At 44.9% G+C, this 22,377-nt stretch overlaps 1 protein-coding gene across 4 annotated transcripts in view; it reads left to right on the top strand.

Annotated features, from left to right (window-relative positions):
* Window positions 1-22,377, top strand: part of mapkap1 (MAPK associated protein 1) — a 40,759-nt gene continuing 18,382 nt past the window's right edge. Inside the window, exons 1-8 of one of the 4 annotated variants that reach the window (XM_031577251.2) lie at window positions 1-219; window positions 1,784-2,324; window positions 5,720-5,809; window positions 6,133-6,281; window positions 10,768-10,940; window positions 15,060-15,239; window positions 21,262-21,371; window positions 21,931-21,939. In XM_031577251.2, the coding sequence (XP_031433111.1) occupies window positions 2,045-2,324; window positions 5,720-5,809; window positions 6,133-6,281; window positions 10,768-10,940; window positions 15,060-15,239; window positions 21,262-21,371; window positions 21,931-21,939 (991 nt within the window). In that variant the 5' untranslated portion in view covers window positions 1-219; window positions 1,784-2,044. The remainder of the gene's footprint in view (window positions 220-1,783; window positions 2,325-5,719; window positions 5,810-6,132; window positions 6,282-10,767; window positions 10,941-15,059; window positions 15,240-21,261; window positions 21,372-21,930; window positions 21,940-22,377) is intronic. The other 3 variants (XM_031577252.2, XM_012830210.3, XM_012830211.3) reach the window with 3 other exon arrangements.

Here is a 22,377-nt window from a genome sequence, read left to right on the forward strand (position 1 = left end):
TTGTGGTCTGTATACTTCCTGTATGAGGGTAAGTAGACGGAAATAGCATAGTCGAATACATATGGAAACAACAGAGGAAATACATGAGTCTGTTATTATTTTCTGAATGCTGAGCAGTTGTACTACCGTTGGTGAAATGAGACCATGTACTTGGACGTATGCACAGATGATTCTGCGTATTCTCAACCCTTCCCTTCCGTGGATTAGGCATGTATAAAGGTAGGTAAAAATGCTCTAGCTAGCTAGCTAACTAAATACAATACTCTTAGCTACTCAAATGTGGTAAGGCCTAACATTAGCCTAGCCGCTAAATATAACATCAACAAGCGAGAATGCCAAGTAACACAGGCAATAACTTACGCCTTATTAGCCTTGTTTACAGAAGTAGTTGATTGCTGACTTGTCAGTGTGCCACAGCATTTACTGAGCACTCTTTTCATGCGAGAACCCATAAGCCTGCTAACATTTGATATCAAATTAATCGACAGTGTGCCGGTTAGTGCGACACTAGCTGACTGAAGTGCTAATGTGTCTATGACAGTCTATCTATTGGCTCTCGATTGCATACTGCATGTACGTCTTCTAAAATGATTAAATTGCTGTCAAGATGATACGTGAGTATCCTTGCCGAGAAGCTGTGATGTAGGCCAGCTCAAATGCAGACTGAGTACCCACCCAAACTAGCTGGCAGGCTAGCTAGCAAGTTAGCTTGTAAAACAGCCAACCATTATTGATGTACTTTTTCTAAACTATCAAACGATATGGTTGTCAGTCAACTAACTGTGTTGCAGTAGCTTACTGCCAGATACGTCATGTTGCATTCGTTCTGTATGCATACCTCTGGGGTGTTGAACTTGTCAACAGTGTGATGCCCCTACCAATACACAGCCAGGATAACTGGTTCTTAGCGTAAGGTAGGCCTATGCGTATCCAGATACAGTAACGTGTTTACTGTGTGCTTGTGGGTTATATTTTCTTAAGTGGGGCATAAACAGAACCAAGGTCATTTATTCACTTCCCGCTGTTAACGTAGTATCCTTATGTGCCTGGGAAGTCGCATTTGGGTGTTAATGTAGCAAGCCACCAGTATTGGTTATGGACAGTGAAAATCAGAAATGGCCGGTGAATAATAATTTGTACTTGTATGTTTAAAAATTGCTATTTGGATTTTTTATTCTGTCAGCTTTGACTGAGTGACTTATTGGTTGTAATTTTTCTTGGGACTACTTGGCATCTTGGTAAGTGTTAAACTACTTGGGAAGATCTACCTTTTAAATGCCAGATAATGTAGAGTAGTGTGTAGTGTGGAGAGAAAATGTGCAAAATGTATTTTGGACCTTTAAAATTGGCATGTGGGGATGTCCTTTTGAAAGCTGACATGGGCCGTTTAGTTTCATCCACTTTCTTCCCCACTGTCCCATATCTCACTAAATACATACTTTAATATTTATGAACTTCTGTAGCTGCGTGGAGAAGATATTGGGGGAGTGTGCTTTGGTTTTCAAGACCCTTTTGAGAAATAAGAGAAACGGTACCTGATGTTAGGCTATGGTGTGAGGATAAACACACAGCTAACATGTAGGCTTAAATGGTATTCATTCCACCGCTCATAACCATGCTCTCACTAATTGCCCTGTGATTTGGGATTGATCGGGGAGTACCTGTGCAGGTGTTAATGTTTGTTTACCGGAAGCAATGCAGATTGGAAGATGAGGAGGGCTTGGGGTAGCGTTTGGGATGCCAGCTGAGAGTGAGATGTTTGCTCTGTCTGCTGTCTCTACAGGCCAGCCTGAGTGGTCCACCATGGAGAGGAGAAAATAACACGAACGTCGGGTGGAAAGAGAAGAGGAGGACCTCGTCAGTGAAGCGACTCCAGCTTCCTCCAAGCGGACATAGCCCCCAGTGTATCCAGAGAGGGAGACATAGAAAGAGAGCGCTAGAGAGAGAGTGAGAGTTCGAGAGAGGACGAGGAGGACGGAGAGTGAGAGAAGGACGGCGGGGAGAGAGTGAGTGGAGGGCGAGAGAGATAAGAAGACGCGTGACAATGGCGTTCCTGGACAACCCCACCATCATCCTGGCCCACATCCGGCAATCCCACGTGACCAGCGATGACACGGGCATGTGCGAAATGGTGCTGATAGACCACGACGTGGACCTGGAGAAGTGCCAGTCCACCAGCTTGTCTGGGGGCGGAGGCTTGGCCTTTGGCTCGGGCCAGTTCGGGGACAGTGGGAGTGGGAGTGAGGGCCAGTCCTGTGATCTCTCCCAGTCCATGGACATCACCTCCAGCTGGGATTTTGGCATCCGCCGACGCTCCAACACAGGTAAGACACTCCAGGGGGCCATGTGTGCAGATGCTTGTGTGCTGTTAATGGGGGCGGAATGGGACCAGGAATCCTCATCAGTGGTTTTTAAGGGAGATCAAATCTGTAGGATGTCTTAAGTGGCACCTGTGGCGACATCTGGAACATGGTGCAGGAGCACACAATTCCACAAAAGTCTCTCTAGCCCGAGAAATGGCACAGCAGAAATATAAAGCTATTAAAGTAAATCCTCTGATTGAGAGCTTTCTCTATACCCAATATGATATGCAGCATGGAGGACAACAGGGAAAACATTGTATTTCTTCTGGCATTTCTTTTGTATTGATGTAACGTAGCATTTGCAGAGAGCTGGCTGGTGCTAGGTACCACTTTCCTGTAAGAGATGCCACAGGTCGCCTGCCAAGTAAACAAACTTGTAGACATAGGTATGTCGTGAAAATGGCCACTGAAAAGGATCGCCTGTCTTTTTGCTGTTGAGGACACCAAATTTACTGCCGAACCTTTAACAGATGAGTGTTGTCTGTATGAGGAGAGCTGAACCTGCAACCTCCCCCAAGTTGTTGGTTCACATCTCGCATGGGAATTATCAGAGGGAGTTGTTCATTGGCAGCCTATGCAGTGGAGACGGCTCACTTGATAAGATTGAAAGTTGCAGAATGGATTTAACTGTAGGTATTGTAGTTTAATTCCTCTTGATGTTGAAGGTTGTAGTTGGGTACCCTTCCTGAGTGGACTTTGTGTGTTGAGGATTTGTGTGTTGAAAGTTGCGGTTTGTTGTGATCATAATCAGAGATTAGGCTGCTTCACATTGATTCTTTGTCAATTAGTGAAAATGATTCCTTGGGATTGTGTCATGTTGAAGTATTTTTGGTTGTTGTGGAAAGATAGATAAGATAAGATCATGCTGGGCACAGAATTGACTGATAAGATCAATGACACTGCAGTAATTGGATTAACTGATGTAGGCCTACACCTTGACCCGGAAATTAAAGACAATGGTTGGCCAACAGTACAACAAACAGGAACTGAATATAGTTTCTTATTTTTAATGTTGGCCTATCCCATTGTTTTCCGTTTCCTCAATATAAGCATCAATATGAACTATTACTATGACCTAGCCTAAAACATATGTCTTTAGACTGTGACCGCACTGGACATGTCTAGGACTATATGTCAGTGGAAAGTAGTTGGTAATCATTACTCCAGGATGAAAAATGTAGGCTAGTCAACACATATGGTTCATATGAATATGACTAATGACTTCATATGAATATGACTAAAATATTTTTAATCTGGTATACACAGTAGTACACTATCTAGGGTATGTATTCATTTCCATAGGTTGAAACATCAAGCACAATCAGTGCGAGAGACACTAAAATTGCACAAAGAAATCGCAATGTCATATCACAATATCGTCATAGCGATCACAGTATCCAGCCTGTGTATTGCACTCATGGCAAATTTAGTCAGGAACACATAGTCCTTGTTAGAATGTTTGGGGCATTATGCTGCAGTCAGATTCTGTGCCCGTATTTAGTGGGTATTGTGATTAGTGCTGGGATGTGGGTATGCCCTCATAAAGGAGCTTTTTTTTCCCATATGGGTGAACCTTTACCTTGCCCTCGAGATGCCAGTCACATTAGGAGAACATCTGACTACCACCAAACTATTATCCAAATGACTGGCCTCGCGGACCAAAATGGAGCAGTGTGTAGCAGTTGATTTATGGGGTTAAGGTTGGGTTAAGGGACAGCTCAGGTGCTTTATAGAGTTTAAGGTTCAGTGTGTGTGTGCCCTGGCGGGGTTTTGTGCAATAATCAAAAGGAAGTCCAAAGGTATCTGCTGGAAAGATCTCCTTTTGGCTCCCCTGGCTTTTGGGTCGCTGGGGCAGTTTACAGCTCTTGAGTGCCTCATCTGAGAAGCATCTAAAGGGAATATCTTACCAGGACATCAAGAAGGGCAGGAGAAAGCAGTGGCTGCCGGTAAGCAAAGCAAGCAGATGAACCATATCTCTACCCCCACCCCTCTATCCCCACCACTACTTCCACCACCAACACTACTACCACTCCCACTATATAGGGTGCCTCTCTTTCCCAGACTGATGGCTATGTGGAGGCTGTTATTGGTTGGTAAAAGAAATAAACACAAGGTTAGATTTCACACGCCTTTTAATAAGGAGAATGATAGTCAGGGGTTATTATTTTATGAAGTCCAAACAGGATACGTTTGAAGTGTGTTGAGAAGGACAAGCGCTTTGTTTGAAATCCATTTTTGTCAACTTTTATATCTTTGAAGACTTAATAGTTTGATTAATATAGAAGTATGTGTACGTTTTAATACAGTTGCAGTGGTAGACAATCAGAACACTTGCACTTACAATATAACACACTAGGAAATGAGAAACATTACATCAAAAATAACATTTAAATGTCTTCAAGTAAAGGCAAAATTAAACAATCAAGTGTACTTTAAAATTCAATCAAAATGTGTCTTTGTCTTAGAAACAATTCAAATTTCACTTTCTTTTCCTTTGTGTAGTGACGTGTACTAGAAATTAAAGTTTTTTGCTGCCTACAAAAGCCTTTGGTGTACATGTCACTGTTTGAAAGTGGGCTCAACCGTTACAATTTGCCAACCACATAATGAATTAAACTAACACCATTGTATTGAAGGACAGTCAGAGATGATTGCACTTTAGCGTCTAAAGGAGTGGTCTGAATCTGCTGGGCGGGATTGGCCAGTGTCTTCTCACGGAGGTGGATGTGCTGACATAGTACCTACTGTGACACTATCACTCAGCCGGGCGTGATGGTCATTTGACGGATAGTGCCATAAACTATCGGCGAAGCGATTTGTGACGCGTGATGTCGCTGATAGCCCTCACCACATATCCATCCAAACGATTGGGTGGCGTGCCAGACAGGTGCTGACACCGCTCTTAAAGAGATGGCAAACGGCACGACGCTCTGAAGGATGGTCAATACCAGCCCCAGAAATTGAAATCCAGGTTAAATTTCGAGGAAAGGTTTGGCTGAAAACACATGGCCAATCCTCAAACCTGTTTTAAAGGTGTAAGTAATGGGAATGTCTGATCTGTATCCCCGCATAACTGCTTAGAAACAGTGGACACTGAAACAATTGTAATTTTTCTTTGGGTTTGTTTGGCAATTATTTTATTACGCTCAATGTTATTAAAGGAAAGTATTTGTGTTTTGTATTCATATGTTTATAACAAGGATCTTGTATTCTTTAACACAGTTTCACTCTGATACCTGGTAGGTAATGGACCTTACAGCTTCAGTGTTGTCCAGTGGTCTAGACATGTTCATGGGACTGTCTGTGGTCACTGTGATTCTCTACTGTCCAGTAATATTGCTTTCTTCATACTTTAGCTCAAAGACTGGAACGACTGAGGAAGGAGCGACAAAACCAGATCAAGTGCAAAAACATCCAGTGGAAGGAGAGGTCCTCTTCCCAGTCAGGTATCCCCCCTTTACATCCTCTTGGTCTAATAACAGCAATCTCTAGCGTAGCTATGTCAGTTATCGGACAGTGTCAAACATCGGCCATTCTGATAAACAATCAAAATGCTAAGTTTAATAATGGATCAACCATCGATATGCTCAGTTTTATAATGGGTTAACATGACAACGTGAACGTTTGCCGATAACACACGCCGTCCGATAATTAACATCGTTACGATAGTGTCTTTAGAGCTCTGTGGAAGTTGCTTGGAAAATATGGATCCATCTCTGACTGTTCTTTCAGTCACACTGCATCTGTATACTTCTCCTTGTTCCCACAGCGGAAGATTTGGGCTCGCTGTTTGAGAAGAAGGACTTCAAAGAGCGGCCTCGGAGCATGGGCACCAAGTCCACCCTGTCCCTGCGGCTGGAGCAGTGTCCTCAGCAGCTCAACAACCCCTTCAACGAGTACTCCAAATTCGATGGCAAGGTAACGTGTCAACCTATGCGGAATTGATTTTATTTTTATTGCTATTCGTGATGCTCGATGCTTTTCACATTCCTGGAAAATGCAGCTGAGTTGGCAGAGCTTTTGTGCCACCTGACGTTATGCCTCCTGAGGGATGTTTTTTGAGGGTTGAGGGTGTTTACCCCATGCCGGATAATGTGTCATCTGTCATTTTTATATTTTATCTCTGAGCTCCTTGGAGATAAAGAAAAAAAGGCGAGCACTAAAGTGGTTTGTAAATTGCTGGGGTTGGGTTAATTGCCGTGTGTGTGTGTGTGTGTGTGTGTGTGTGTGTGTGTGTGCGCGAGTGAGAGGACTTGGAGGATGAGTGAGGTGTGTATTTGTGTTTGTCGTGCTCTGTGTGTGTGATATGTGCGTCCGGACCTCTAACAGCATCAGTGGCAGATTAAGATTCATGGCAGGGCCGTGATTTAAGACTGGCGTAATGGGAGGCGAGCGCTCGCCGGGCCCTGGGCCGATGTTTACATGAACCCCGTTTGACTCTGACAGCAGTTAAAAAGTACAGTCGCCGTAATGAAATTTGCAGCGCGGAGTGTCAGCGGCGGGATGCGGATCGAATTAGGGGGGCGTTTCGGAGATTTATGTGCCGACAGGTGGAGCACGGAAAGGATGGGGAGGTTTTGCATTCATTTGTTCTTCGCTCGCTGGGTTTGTGTCCAGGAGGTGTTTGTGCTTTTGCTTTTGTTTGTTGTTTGTGTTTTTGTGTGGAAGAGCCACAGTGAGAGTACTGCATTTTACAACCTTAGTTTTACATGTTTTTAACTTTTTTATGTTTAAATATTCCGGTGCTTTGACCTTGTGCTTAAATAATTGTATATGTCGGGATCTGTTTTCATGCACTGATGAATGCATCACAAAAGCCCAGCGGAAGTGTAATAATCACATTTGCTCTCAATGCCATTCTTACTCCCAGGCTAATTAGCATGTTCTCACTTTTCCACATCTGCGCTTGACTTTTAAAATAGAACTTCTAATTTACCTGAGTGCCCCTTGCGTTAAGTGAGGAGAGGAGAGGGAAGGGAAGAGAAAAAAAAAAGAAAAGAAATTAAAGGAAAGGAAAGGAAAGGAAGAGAGAATGTAGCTCGCTCGCTCCTCAGGTTTGCCGCTTATAACAAATTGAACTCCAGCAGGGCCAGAGAGCAGCCGTGGCTATAAGGGGCTCCGGGCTCTCGTGTGAAAGGGGGGCCTCTGGTTTGCCCCCCCCCCCCCCCCCCCCCCCCCCCCCGCTGAGGTAATGGCAGGTTGTCAGTGCGGCGAGGCGTTCACATGCCACCAGCCTCTCCACACTCCATTTTCTTCCCATGGAGACATTAGCCCTTTATTACATCACAGGCCTTTATTACAACAGAGGGATACAATTAAAGTGCAAGTGCGGGGGCAGAGTTCCGAGAGTCGGCTGCTCGGAGTGCGGAGAGAGATGAGATTTTATTGGCGACAATCCAACTTCCTTAAAAGGGGGTTCGGGACGTGATTGAAACGCCCAAGGCCAGTCAAGATGACAAGATAATAATCAACGGGCAATCTTTTGTTTTATTTTTAATCCTAAGTGTGTCCTGGCTGCTCTTCAGTCGGAGTGATGCACAAAGAGGGGTTGAGGTAGTGTTGTCAGACCCGATTGTAACCTACTGGACAACTTAATTCGTTCATGCCTATGTCTGTTTAAGGGTAGAACATGAAGAAAGCCTTGTGTTCTAAAACTTCCAGATGCAACTTAAGTGTTGAAACAAAATGGTGGTTAACACAGAACTACAAAGGTTTTAACTTCACACGCAAAAAAAATAAGTAAATGCCTAGGAACCAAGGCAAAAGGCAAGACATCTAATTGACAGACACACAAGTCTATATGTAGAAAGCATTTAGACTGTTTATAAAAACATATTTGGATTGAAACTATATTGTAACATTACATTGGTTTACCCATTATAAACCGTGTCCTTCATGCCTGTTTACGGTTATGTTGAAAACGAAAAAAAAACACTAAATTATTTTTTTTAATTTATAATTTATAACACATTTGTATCTATAGAAGTCCCAACATATTCAGAGTAAAAATAGCATTTGGATGTTCAAGACGTGGAGGAACAGACTAATTAGTGATGTTGGTCACTGGTGCTAAATAAAGACCATGGAACATTAGTTCACAACTGAGCCTCTTGATATCACAAGGGAAAGGCTCTCGGGCTGTTCAGCTGTCACTCCCCATGGCAGTGCTAAATACGCTGGAGTTCAGGCGCGGGTCAGTTATGAAAGAGAGGGACAATCCGCACTCTACAGCCAAAGTGAGCAACAGACATTTTCAGGTGACCGTCACTTGAGTTTAGAGCAGATTTAGTTTCTTCATAAATGACCTGTGCATGGATGAGTGAGTGTCCTCTAAACGGCATTCTGTTTACAAGTGCTTTACACTTAGTGAATGTTATTAAAAAATGCTGTACTTCTGAGCAAAGTACAATCACCATCTGTTTGATGAATGCGCCTCTGGTTGTTTAAAGGGGGAAGTTCTAAAGTCGATGAGGATATGAGAGGAACTAGCTTAATTTCGTGCACGTATTGGTTATTTCTGCTCTGCTGTGATCATTTGCATTTTTTTATTATTACAAAATACAATTTTCAATCCCAAACACTGACTCTGTAAATGTAGTGTTAACTCAATGAACATATAAGGCAATGCACGGCAAGGCACCTTTATTTGTATAGTATATTATGGCACTGGCATTAAAGGGGTTCAGAGGGCAGCCCTGTGCAGACTGAGCTTGATGAAATGGTGGATCATCAGCATCACTGCTGCAGTGTTGTCATCTGTTTGGGGCGTTTTTTCCTTCTTAAAATTGCTTCCCTCCAGAGCTGCAGCCCCCACTCCCCATTTCAAACACAAATACATTTTTTGACTATTACGTATCAGGGTGTTATTCACGCATTAATCACTTGCTTGTGTCAGAATGTAGCCAGTAAGTGAGAGAATCAGATGTTTGGCTATTTCCATTCCATTCCCCGTGTGTGTCTCTCTCCATAGACATCTTAATCTGAGCCATTTTTATAGAAACGGATCGTCTGACCATCGGTGTGTCAGGCAGTAATCTCTCCTCTCCTCGCGGATTCATGCGGCGGCCCTGGCGTCTTTCCCCTTCTCCATCACCCTGAAAATATTCCCACCTGGCCGTGCAGGGTTTCCGAGGAAATCACCTCCCTGACGGATATCATGGATTGGGAGGACCCCCTTTCCGTCCAGTCCAATAACTCAGTCCTCCGAAGCGCTGCTCCCCCCCGCCCCCACCTTCCCGTTTATCTTGGCATAAGTAGCTGCATTGACCAATGCTTAAATGTGACATGACCACATTTGGCCCTAACTGCAACATGCATAACAAACTAATTACATATGCCGCTGGTATGTCTCGCTCAGACACTGAATCGCCCCATCAGGGTATTTTGTGTTTATGAGTATTTATTGCCTTGCATAGGTGAACGGGGCTAAACCATGATGAAGGCGTAAATACATTATCCACGAGCTTTACACAGCGCCGTGATGCGCGCCGACCGGCGTCTGCCGGACCCTGTGGCAACAGCTGGAGACCCCCCTTTGATGGCGGAGCAGGAGCGGGCGTTTTGCGCTCCAAATGACTTTATAATTTGGCGTTTTGCGCTGCCGACGAGGCCGCGGATGCATCATTATCCGCGGGTCAGCTGAGAAAGGAGGCCTGGCAACGGCAGCTCTCCGGCTCGATTAAAAAACAATAAACGTGCCCGTTTAAGGGATCGCTGCTGTCACCGTGAGGCACGGAGCGTGCAGTAAACCCCATTATGTCACTCGAGCTGATGAAGGCCCCCCACCCCCACCCCACCCGCACCCACCCAAATGGAAAAAAAATTAAGTAATAAATAATTTCTGCAAAAACAAATAGGCAGGCAGACAGAACAAAGCTTTGTGACTTGGTCTACCGTGACCGCTGAATGGATGCAGAGACGAAAGACTCTCATCCCTTGTTTCTTCTCCTCCTTCTCCTTCTTCTCTTCTCTTCCTCCTCCTCCTCCGAGGTGTGGAGAGTGCGCAGAGGTGTCGAGCGAGTTTCCACTCCGCCTCCTTGTGTTAGCTTCAGCCCGGGGCTCTCGCACCTTTCTGGAGAGAAAAGCAGCCTTTTGTTTCTTCTCCTGACATTTCTGCGGATTGGGTGGAGGTTGTCACATCTTTTTTGTGTTGCGCTCTCCTCCTCGTGCACCTGTTTCACCCCTTTGCATGCTTGTTTGTTCACACTTGCACGTTGGCACTCTCGCTCACAAGTGATGGATATCAAGGCATTTAATCTTCTGTCTTAGTAGACACCATCATGGCGGCTGACCGTACATCTAGACCTCAATGTTTCAAGTCAAATGATCCAGATTATTATTATTATTTCATTACATGTGGATGTGATCTTTAACATACTCAAGATGCTGTTCTTTTTTTTTTCAGGGCCATGTAGGTACCACAGCAACCAAAAAAATAGACGTCTACCTCTCGATGCAGTCGGCTCAGGAGAAGCTGCACCCCATGACGGTGGTCACCATGGCGAACGCACGGGTTCACGACCTCATTGGTCTGATCTGCTGGCAGTACACCAGCGAGGGGCGGGAACCCAAGCTGAAGTGAGTTCACACCCTGTTCATCTAAACCAGCGCTATTAAAACTACCCAGCTCCGTTTGATCCATGTTTGTCCCGTTACTTAAGGTATTTTACTTGAGTAAGCCACCCAACAGTGAATGGCATGCTCAAAAGTATGCATGTACCTGTGCTGTAAGTGGAATACATGTAAAAGTGTGTTACAATATTCAAACATGTTGTCAACCTGGACCAAAGTGCACACACCTCAACCACCAGCCATTCAATGCAGTGTAGCATTAGCTGTGTTGTTCTCTGAACCTTCTTAAGCGATGGACTTCGTAACCGTCAGCTGACTCTTGTCACTCTTTTAACTCCAGAGTCACCTGCTGTATGGGTTGTTTTCTCTGTCCTCAGGTCCTCTCTGCCCGTGTTAGCCATGACCTTTCACTTCACAAGCTGCTATGCTTCCCTGCCTCTCTCTCTCTCCCTCTCGCTCTCTCTCTCTCTCTCTCTCTCTTTCTGTCTCTCCCTCTCTCTCCCTCCCACTCTCTCTCTCTTTCTCTCTCTCTCTCCCTCTCTCCCTCTTTCTCTCTCTCTCTCTCTTTCTGTCTCTCCCTCTCTCTCTTTCTCCCTCTCTCCCTCTTTCTCTCTCTCTCTCCCACTCTTTCTCTCTCTCTCTCTCTCTCCCACTCTTTCTCTCTCTCTCCCACTCTTTCTCTCTCTCTCTCTCTCCCACTCTCTCATCGCTGCGTTGAATAGTAACCTCGGTTTGGCCACCGCTCAGCGCAAGAATGCGCTCCCTGCTTGGTGGCACAATATGAAGATTTATAATTTTGCCAGATTGAGAGTGAATACAGTAATAAAAACCAGCGAGAGAAGAGCTGAGACAACAAGAGGCTCCAAGAGCAAACTATAGAGTTATATGGAAAGACAGAGCAAGGATAAGAGAGAAGGATAGAGTCAGTGAGAGGGAGAGGGAGAATGGGAGGGGGGGTTCGGGGGGGGGGTTAGGGGTTAAAAAAAAGAGGCAGCAGTAGCAACCACAACAACAACAACAAAACGAGAGCAGGGCCCAACGAGAGCACAACAAAGAGCAGCCCTGACAGTCAGCGGCTGAGGTGAGACATGAACAGCATAGCAATGAGAGGACCCGCACCCCCACCCCCCACCCTTCCCTTCTGTCTCCCAGGAGGGCTTCGCCATAGAGAGCCCCCAGATAGAGGGCTGGGACTGGGGCTGGGAAGTGAAGCTCCGCGCCAGCCTGCACCTCCAGCCAGCCAGCCCGCCGCCAGGCCCCCACGAGAGCCCGCAGGGGTGCAGGGGAATGGGAATGAGATGAGCGGTTGCTTCCCACTGTTATTTGAGTCAGGGTGTTTTGTTATATAATGCTGCTGTGCTTGATAGTGTAGTCAACTCTGGTATCGTTGGTTAGGGGTAGGGGTGTAACGATTCTGAAACCGAGACCAAAACCGCGATCCAAACGTCCGTGCGTCTTGTGTCGACCAGTAAAGGCAGGCCAGGGGGTGTGGATGCTGCTCCACGGTGTGCTCATGGTTGCTGTGGCAAGGGGAGGTGAAGGGGGAGGCACAGGAGCCCATGCGGTCTCACAGAATTAGAACTGAAACGCACTTGTTGGGTGTAGTTACAGCACACTTTTCATTGAACATTGATGCCATGAGCCAAATTAAAAGGGTTTAAAAAAAAAATTGAGATTTTATTTTTGCATTTCGCACTGGAGTCTATCTAAGAAGCTCTGTGAAATATTCGTTACAGTCTTACCTTGAGTATATTGTGAGTGTGTCGAACCCATAGCCCTGAATCATCTATTGGCCTGAATCGTGAGTTGACTGTATTGTTACACACCATACTTAAGAGATTTTAGTGTTTAGTTTATTTGATAATTAGTCATTGGGCCGGCTGGTTAGAGTATTGTCCTTTTTGAGTGTGAAGCCCTGGCATCATAACCGCCTTGGTGTCTAAAGTTAAGCGGTTGCAGCAGAGACAGAAAGATAGCAAGAAAGAGAAGAAGCAAGGGAGGTAGCGGTGTAGTTATATGAGGGGAAGAAAGAGAGCAAGAGAGTGGGTTAGTGTGCAGGAGGATGGGGTGGGGAGAGGAGAGGAGAGGGTGGGTGTGGGGGAATGGAGAAGGTGACAGAGTGAGAGAAAGAGAGAGAAAGAGAGAGAGGGAGATGTCTCTCTCAGATGGCTGTTAGGCCCTCAGGCTGTCCCCAGTGTCTCTCAGCACTGGCCCTGACACTCGCTCTGACAATCAGTCCTTACCACTCAGGCCGTGCCTGCGAGAGCGTGTCAGGCAAAATTAAGATATTTCTTCTCTGGGCTCAACGCCCCCCCCCCCCCCCCCCCCCCCCCCCCCCCTACCCCCGTCACTGCACGCTCACACACACACACACACACACACACACACACAGTACACTTTTTACATACACACAGACACAGACACAGACACAGACACACATACTCACAGACACAGTCACACATACACACACATACCCATACAGACCCAAAACAACACTCAAACGTTCACATTAGGCTGTAACACCCCCCTGCCAAAAAAACACACTCACACAAATACAAACCACCACCACCACTCACACAGCCTCTAGTCTCCAGTGTAGGAAACTGAGTACAGTCTTGCATCAAATAATGATCAAGAATGAACATTAACAATTTACAAATGAATGATGACATGATGTTTTTTTTTTTTTTTTTTAAAGAACTGAGCTGAACCTATCATACAAAACAAGTTAGGCCTGTATCTGATCTGCCTTTACTTGTAATATCAGCCACTTCAAAGTGACTGACCTTTTGGTCTGCATGAATTACGAAAGAATCTTAGGCCAGTGTAAAAAAAAATTGACTTGACCTTAGGGGTGCTCTGGCATTTGATTTGATCTATATGGTAGAGTAATAATAATTAATAGGTAGTGACATAAGTGGGCCCATGATAATATTTTCATGTCCTTGGCTAAATGCCTTGGCTAATTAACAACATTTTCCCATTCAAATTTACTCAAAATGTGTTAGTTTCACTTTCAAAAGTATGTTGTTGATAGGACAGTCCCCTTTGTGGGGTTCAGCAATTCAGCAAACCGCTTTGAAGTTTTGCAGAGAGAAATGAACCTGTGGTATATCCATGCATAAAATGTGCCTACACCAAAACACAACAACAATGATCGAATCTTTAAATTGACCGCAGCTTTCATGCACACACATGACCTCTCACCTCTAGCAGTCTGCATTGTCAACAATCACTTCGCACAAACAAATAAAGCAGGTTTTGATGGGGTGGGGGGGGGGGGGGATCATCCCTGCATACCCAGACAGCAGCCGGCGCATCGTTACAGTGCCCCCTCTGTTTTCCATTTTAATTACCCCTGCTCTAATTGCCCCCCATCTTTAATTGCCCGACAGCATAAATCGTGTCCGTGTTTGTGCTGCTGGATGTTTGCGTTGTTTGTTGTGGGGGCCCGAGGCAGTCATGGCCCCTTTTGTCGGGGTTGACTTGGAAACTTGGAGACGGGCCAGGCATTTTGGGGGCACAGAGAGAGGGAGTGGTAGCGTAGAGGTGGGGGGGGGGTATGGACGGTGGCGTCTGTGCTGTCTGTCCAATGGGGACAGTCATTTGGAGATGAACGATGAATGAAAAACCTTGGTCAAGGGAGTCATTATGTATAACAATTATATATTGCACATTACAACAACTTGTACACTCTGGTGAAGAATGGAAATCCTCCATAATTGATTTCAAGCCAGCCTTGCTGTTAATCTAAGTTCCATCGAAATAAGTGTAAAACTTGTTTACCTTCGCTAGTGGTTTGTGGTATGTGAAACCCTGTTGGCTTATTTTCTGAAAGTCTCTTGGCGCTTCCTTGCCCGATCTCCTCTGTCTGTATATGCCAGTATATGCTAGTTAAACTTCCAGAATTACCTAGTCTAAATTATACAAAGACACTGAGAATTTAGCTTCATCTGTAATCCTGCTGGTCCATTATAGCACACAGGCCCTTTTCTGTGTTTAGTATTGTGGAACCAAGTTCATTTGCCTTGACCTTTGATGTATGTGATTTCAGTCTTTGCGGAGAGATGTGGATCTATATTTATTATTTGGTTATGTTTCTCTGTCTCACCTCTGTCACATGAGCAGTGAGAACGTGAATGCCTACTGCCTGCACATCGCCGAGGACGACGGGGAGGTGGATACGGACTTCCCCCCGCTGGACTCCAATGAGCCCATCCACAAGTTCGGCTTCAGCACACTGGCCCTCGTCGAGAAGTACTCCTCCCCCGGCATGGCTGCTAAGCAGTCGCTGTTTGTGAGAATGTGAGTTTTCACACACACACACACACACACACACACACACACATACACACACACTCTCTCAATAGGTACTGTACAATCTTAATGTATTGTACAACTGCACTGTACTGTCACACAAACACACAGACAGAGCACATAATGTACTGTTTCAGGAATGCGCGCACACACACACACACACACACACACTCTGTGTGTGCACAAAGAGTCACAGACACTCAGAGACACACGCATGCATGCACGCACACACACACACACACACACACTCACACACACTCAGAAGCGCACACACACACACACTCACACACACTCAGAAGCGCACAGGCCGACCTCAAACCTCCCCGTTCCGTTTCATTAGTCCTCAGTCATTTCTCTCTCCAGTCACAATAGCTTCAGAGAGCCGCCGTCAATTAAGAAATTACTCAAGGGATTTTTTTTCTCTCAAGCCAGGGATGAGGAGATTGTTGCACTGTGAAACCAAACATAGACCTCTTCCACCTCCTCCCCTCTATATCTGGATTGATTTCCCCCCAAGTGTCCGGTAGCATGCAGCTACGTTGTTGCAATGCAAGTGTTCGGGGAACGCATGTTGTCATGTGGTTTTACTTATGTTTCCAAGAAATCGCGTTTTGTTTGAATTTGATTCTTTTTTTTTTCTTCCCCTTTTACATATTCTGATAATGATGAGATGATTGCAGTAGAATTAGATCAACAGCTCCGTTTCCTGTAGGCTTTTCCAATGGCTTAGGGCTGCAATCCATTTTTCATTGGGGGGGGGGGGGCATGGGGAAACAAGGACCATATCTGAGTGGTTGTGAATGTTTTTGAGGGGGTGGGGGGGGGTAATTTGAGACCTGCTGTGGTATTAGCTGAAGGAGGGCAATCACCCCCCAGTGCTTTTGCCGTCATTGCTTTAATCAGTATGATCCATGGCCAGATGTGGTCCGTCAAACGATGTCTCCCCTTTTTTTTCCTTCCTTTTTTTGCATCGTGGTCTAAAGTTCAGCCGTTCTTTTACGCCTTTCCTCCATGGGCAGAAACGGGAAGCGAGTGGGGCGGTTGGAGGGGGGGGGGGGGGGGGGGGGGGTGTGGTGGTGGTGGTGGTGGTGGTGGTTTCTGTTCTGCTTCAGTAGTAAGCTGGTTTGTGTTTCTGCCGTCCGACCAGGAACAGCACTGACAGTGAAGGGCGGTTGGCCGCTGTGTGAACGAGCTGGCGTCGCTGTCGTGCCCGAGCAACGCGTTGACGTTTGAGCGGCTAGGCCCCCGCCGCTACGGGCACGCCGCACAGTGAGCGCTTTGTGCAGAGGCGGGTGGGGTTCGGACGCCCTCCACCCCGTCCCTTAATCATAAGCTCTCATCCTAGCAGCGGAGGTGGAAAAACCATCTCGGGTCGTTCCCATAAGTGTCTGGCATCTGCGGTCGACCACAGTGAGGCGAGATGGTTTGTGTTCGGGCCAAGCAAGGGCTAGGAGACATTTTTCACCCCCACTTTCGCCCCCACATTCAGCAAGTCCCATGTTTTTCTTTGTTTGGTACCTCTCTGTTTCTCTCCTTTCCTCTCAGGTAATTGATGGTCTGTAAGCCTGCCTGAACCCTGTGTTTGTCAAGGGTGCCCCCACCCTTCTCCCCAGAACCAAGACTGTTATAAATCAACCTCATCCATTAAAAACAAAACAGAAAAATCCCTTTGCTGTTCTCAGCATTTACTTATTATTACTTACTATATTCCACCTACTATTTTTTTTTTAGTGTTGTTTTTTTCAATTAGATTCATGCCACGCTGTGCCTTGGGAAGGGCACTAATCAGCTGTTTGGTTAATTTGTCTGCGAGAGCGTTTAGGGCCCTTGTTTAATTTGTAATCACTAATTGGGTTTGAAGAGCCTCCCTGTTCCAGATAGTTCCTGGCTCACGGCGGGGGGAAGAATTTGAGTGACGCACCTGCTGAGAGGGTTTGGTGGTGGTGGTGGTGGTGGGGGGGGGGGAGCGGTAGCTTGGACACTCCTGGTGGTCGGCACTGACCTAGAAACACGGTGAGCGACAACAAAGAGCCATACAGCAGTGTCTGTGGCGGACCGTACCATTAGAGGGGGAAAGATGCAGCATAAGCATATATCTCTCAAAGATGTCCCACTGCTTCTAACTGAGAACTACAGTACCAGTCAAAAGTTTGGACACACCTTTAATTTTTTGGAGAAGTTTTTTTCTTTACTTTTATCATTTTCTACATGGTAAATTAATACTGAAGACATTTAAACTACGAAAGAACACATATGGAATGACGTACTAAACAAAAAAAGTGTTATCTACCATGTAGAAAATAATAAAAGTAAAGAAAAAACTTCTCAAAAAATGAGAAGGCGTGTCCAAACTTTTGACTGGTACTGTACATCTCCTAATGAAGTTAGGAACTACTGTCTAAGCAGGTGTCTCCGAACTGAATCATTTTGTTTGCTTTAATGAGATTTGAGATTAGAAGTTTCTAAAAACAAGTATGTCCTAATGACCTTAATGACCCAGATCTATTCTATTTAGTATTTCAGTCAAACCTTAAATTAGATATTCAAATGAAGTCATTTTTAGGATTGCTATATTCACGGAAAAACATTGTTTTCAGTAGTTTTCTCTGCAGAATGGCTGTTGACTGCAGTCAGATTGTGTATTCTTTTGTATTTTGAAGAGCGGATAGTCGCAGTCCTTACATAGACCCAGCTGTGTGCTCTCTCTCGTGCTTCTATTTTTATGCAATCACAAATTGTTCTTCTTAAGTATTATTATTATTAATTGGAGTGGTAGTGGTAGTAGTAGTAGTAGTAGATGCAACAGGTATTGTTACATGGCCAGTCATGAGTATTTGTCTTAGTTTGCTGTGTGTGCTAGTGTGAGCGCTTAAGCTATGCACTGTAAGCAGTAGCAAGAAGAACATTTCCTTTTTGAACTTTAATTCAATCCAATTGAGGATTCAGTTTATGAGAAGTAAGTGTGATTTGTTGATTTAAAAGTGTTGTGGTGACCAGCTTTGATTGTGGCTGGTGGTATGCTGTTGATTAGCCCATAGATACGTTAGGCCAGGTAGATAGGCTAGGTAGATAGCTTATCTCAGGTCTGCAACTCATTGGTACACACATGTTAACGTTTTTTTTTTTTAATTCTCTCCAAAGTGTCACTGTGCATATATATTTAGATTATTTTAGCAAGGTCAACTTCATATAGGCTACAGAATAGCTTTAGCTTAGCATATGATATTGCAGCCAGCTGTATTGGACACAGCCACTCATTTTTACATGCATCTCTCTCTTAATTGTCTTTACATTATACATTATATCCCCTTTTTATGGCTATAAAATGACCATAAAAATGTGTGCTTCGCCTATTTACAGAAACATTCAGAATCATTTTAGGCTTCATCAAAATTTCGGTCAGTGCAGTAAATATCCGCAGGCTATCGGTAGGATGTATAGTAAAAACTGTATCATTAATGTTAGCGGTATGTAGCAGTCAGTTAAACATACACGCAATCCCATTGAGGATTATTTTTGCAAAGAGTGTTTTAAACATGCTCTGATGCCTAGCTTTTGTAGTGAATGTTTTTTTTTTTATGATGTATTACATGGTTTGATAGATTATCAGCTCTGCAGCTCAAATAGCCTTAGATAAGGTTAGTCCACTTTTGTATCGCTCTAAAGTGATGCACAGCCTGCACATTCAGAGTAGTTTGCTTTCAGTTCTGCTCTGTTGGCACAGCGTATCCTAACACTGTATGAGATGCTACTCTAGCATACATCACCAGCAGCCAGCAATATCAGACCAAAGCAACTCATTATAACGTCTTTTTAAAACTTTTCTGTCCATAGTATCATTATGATAAATCCCATGCTATGGACTGACAACTTTTATTGACTATTTTATATTGGCTCCATATAGTATTATTCCAGCAATGCATGTGAATGCATCTTCTATACATTATAATTAGATATACCTATCAGGGGCCGTTACCTGTGACGGTGAAGAGTGGCTTACCTCTGCCTAACACCAATGTCATCCATATGCATGATATAGGCCACTGATTTTGAGAAGATAAAAGTGTTACTCCAAACTTATAGAAGTTTAGTAACCAAACTATACAATATATATAAATGCTAATTCATTACCTCTATGTAGGTAACACTTCACACTTCATCATTCAAAATGTCATTCTTACTGCTCTCAGATTATTGTTGCTGAGTTTGTCCTAAATAATAGCATATATAAAAATGTCAATCCATGTCAAACTACCTCAAAGGTGCCTGACAGGCCACAGACTCCATAGGGTTCAACACTTTATGATCTTTTAATGTAGGCTAACATGGCTGTCACTTGATCGAATAGCACTCGGTCGTTCATTACATCACTGAGGCACCACTAATGAAAAGACTCTCGATTGCCATCTCTTGCTGTGGAGAAGGCAAAGACAGCAGACGGAGGAACGAGGTGGCTGAGTTCTTCCTAGATCTTGATAAGGTGTATTGAACACAATGAATAGAGAGCATCAATGCGTTTTGGACGTTGACTGATGAATGTTTTAATAAGAGAGTGCGTGTTGTCTGCTTATGTGTGCCAGAATGTCAGCGGGTCGTTGCTGTTAGAGGATCGCTGCCCAACGCCTTTTTTAGATTATATTTATCTCTCATCCAACAGGTGATGGGAGATTCAAACCTTTTTATTTGTAAGGTCGTCAACTGGCAACTGTTACTGCAGCACAATCACATTACCATTTTCTCGCGGTAATGCATCTTGTTTTTTTTTGTTTTGTTTGTTGTTGTTTTTTTTTTTTTTTTTTTTTGTTGCTCTACTGGCCTGAGTGCTGGAGGTTCAGGTTCAGATTCCTGAGGCGTGCTGCACTCCATGGGTCAGCTGCCACCTTCAGGAGCAGCTGCCGACTGATGTGGCAGAGACAAGCCTGGAGCCAGGCTTCAACCCTGGACATCAGCGAGAGGGAGGAAGAGAGAGGGAGGGAGAGAGCGAGAGAGAAAAAGAAAAAGAAAGAAGGGCCCCCTCCTGAGCCCGCAGCCCTCCACAGCCCCACCAACTAGATCCAATATGAAGGCCGGGCCTGCTGAGACTGTCAGCAGCGGTCGTTGCGGTGCCTGGGGTCAGAGGTCAGGACTGACACAATGGCTCCATGCACCGGAATGCCGGGCTTGTTTTTTTTCCCCTCCCTGTGTGTGTGTGTGTGTGTGTGTGTGTGTGTGTGTGTGCCAACGTGTGTGTGTGCGTGGCCTTGGGTTGTTTTTTGTTTGTTGATTGGAAGAATCGCTGCAGGGTCGGAGCAAGAAAGCACTGGCATACACACACACGCACACACACAACACACACACACACATACACACACACACACACACACACCACACACACACATATGCACACATCTAACCCCCCACCACCCCCCTTCCCTGCGCACCCCTCGCCCTCCAGTCTTAGGAGCACATCTGCAGAGAGAGAGAAGAAAAAGAGGAAGAGGATGGGGACGAGGTTGGGTTCCTTCTGTCCACTCTAGCGTCTGCAGGCGGTGTAGCCCTGGCCTACGACATGTTTATGCAGCCAGCTGCCAAAGGTGGCTGTAGCCCTTGTCCACTGAAAGCTGTTGTTTTGCATTTTTCAGAGAGGCCTGAGAGTTGAAGGCATCATCTACAGTCAGATACCACTGGTCTGATTTAAAATATGGGCTGGAAAACCGTGTTCAGGAACAAAAAAAAAATATAAAAATAACAACTTCTGTTATCTGTGCACACTCACACACTCACACAGACCCTTGAATCTACCACGGAGGGTTCCGAATGACTAATCATGTTGTGGTGACCTTGGATGACCTTAGAGCGCCCTGCTGATGGGTTGTTGCCTGTCTGAATGGCCCTTGTGTTGTGCTTCACCGCAGGAGTGGGTTTTATTTTTGTTCCAATCTCTATCTTGTCTCTTCCTGTGTGTGTGTGTGTGTGTGTGTGTGTGTGTGTGTGTGTGTGTGTGTGTGTGTGTGTGTGTGTGTGTGTACAGAAATGCGGCGCATGGTTTCTCCCTGATCCCGGTGGACAGCCTGAAGGTGACCATGAAGGAGATCCTGCAGAGGGCCCTGAAGAAGAGGAAAGGCTCACAGAAAGGCTCCGGTAAGACTCCTGCTCCCTGCTCTATGGACATGATCTCGTTATCTACTTAACCTAAGAAATCTGCTGGCCGACATCTACATTTTTTGTTTGTTTATGGTTCCAGTGAAATGAAGTAAGTAGCGTACCTAGCAGACTGTCCAGGCAGCTCCATATATATAGTGGAAATGGGTGGTGGGCATGGCTTTCAACCAGCAAAAAAAACAATGGAATGACCATATCATTTATTTAACAATTGCACAATCTGAAATTAACAGTTGACCTGAGTGTAATCCGTCTGCAGCTATGTGAAGTTGGTCAAGTTTCCAGTATGGCTGCCGCTAGAGTTTATGTCAAAATAAAAGTTCTCTGTCTACATTTTTCTCAAAAGTGCGGCTTCATTTAAGGGTGAACTAATAGGATCTGTGGTTCAGCGCTGTTGAATGTGGAGAGCAGGGTTATATTTTAAACATGCCTTTCACATAGATTTTTGTGCCTTGTTTTGTATCATTACTGCATTTCTTTCCCATTAATGCCTCACTTATGCGGTCTGGTTTACTGTGTTTGCCGCCTTCCTGACCAGTGTTTGTGGGTAAGACGTCTCTATCTCTAATCACACAACCTTGGCTTGTCAGTCTTCCGCTAGTACACATCGAGGCTGTAGTTGTCAGTTTAAGTTTTTCTTTTGCTGGCTTTGTAGTTTCTTTATTGTGCCTTGTTGTTTCTCTCTTCAAAATGGAGAATCATTCACAAGTTGGCACTGCTGTCCGTAGAAGCTGAGCTTATACACCGCATAGATCATAATGATAAGATCATGATGGAGCCCAAGCTTATTTTCAGTGTCTGATTTTGAATTTCTTCTTTTTTTTTGTGTGGTCCAAAATGAGTCATAATTCACACATAACCTGACATGTTGTCTGCAAAAACTGCAATGGGGGCGTTGCAGACTGAATGCTCACTTGTGTGGTTGCAGACGGACACAGACACACACACACACACACACACACACACAGCCTCACCGGGCCCAAGG

Source organism: Clupea harengus, chromosome 12 (genome assembly GCF_900700415.2).
Source record: "Clupea harengus chromosome 12, Ch_v2.0.2, whole genome shotgun sequence".
Taxonomy (NCBI): Eukaryota; Metazoa; Chordata; class Actinopteri; order Clupeiformes; family Clupeidae; genus Clupea; species Clupea harengus.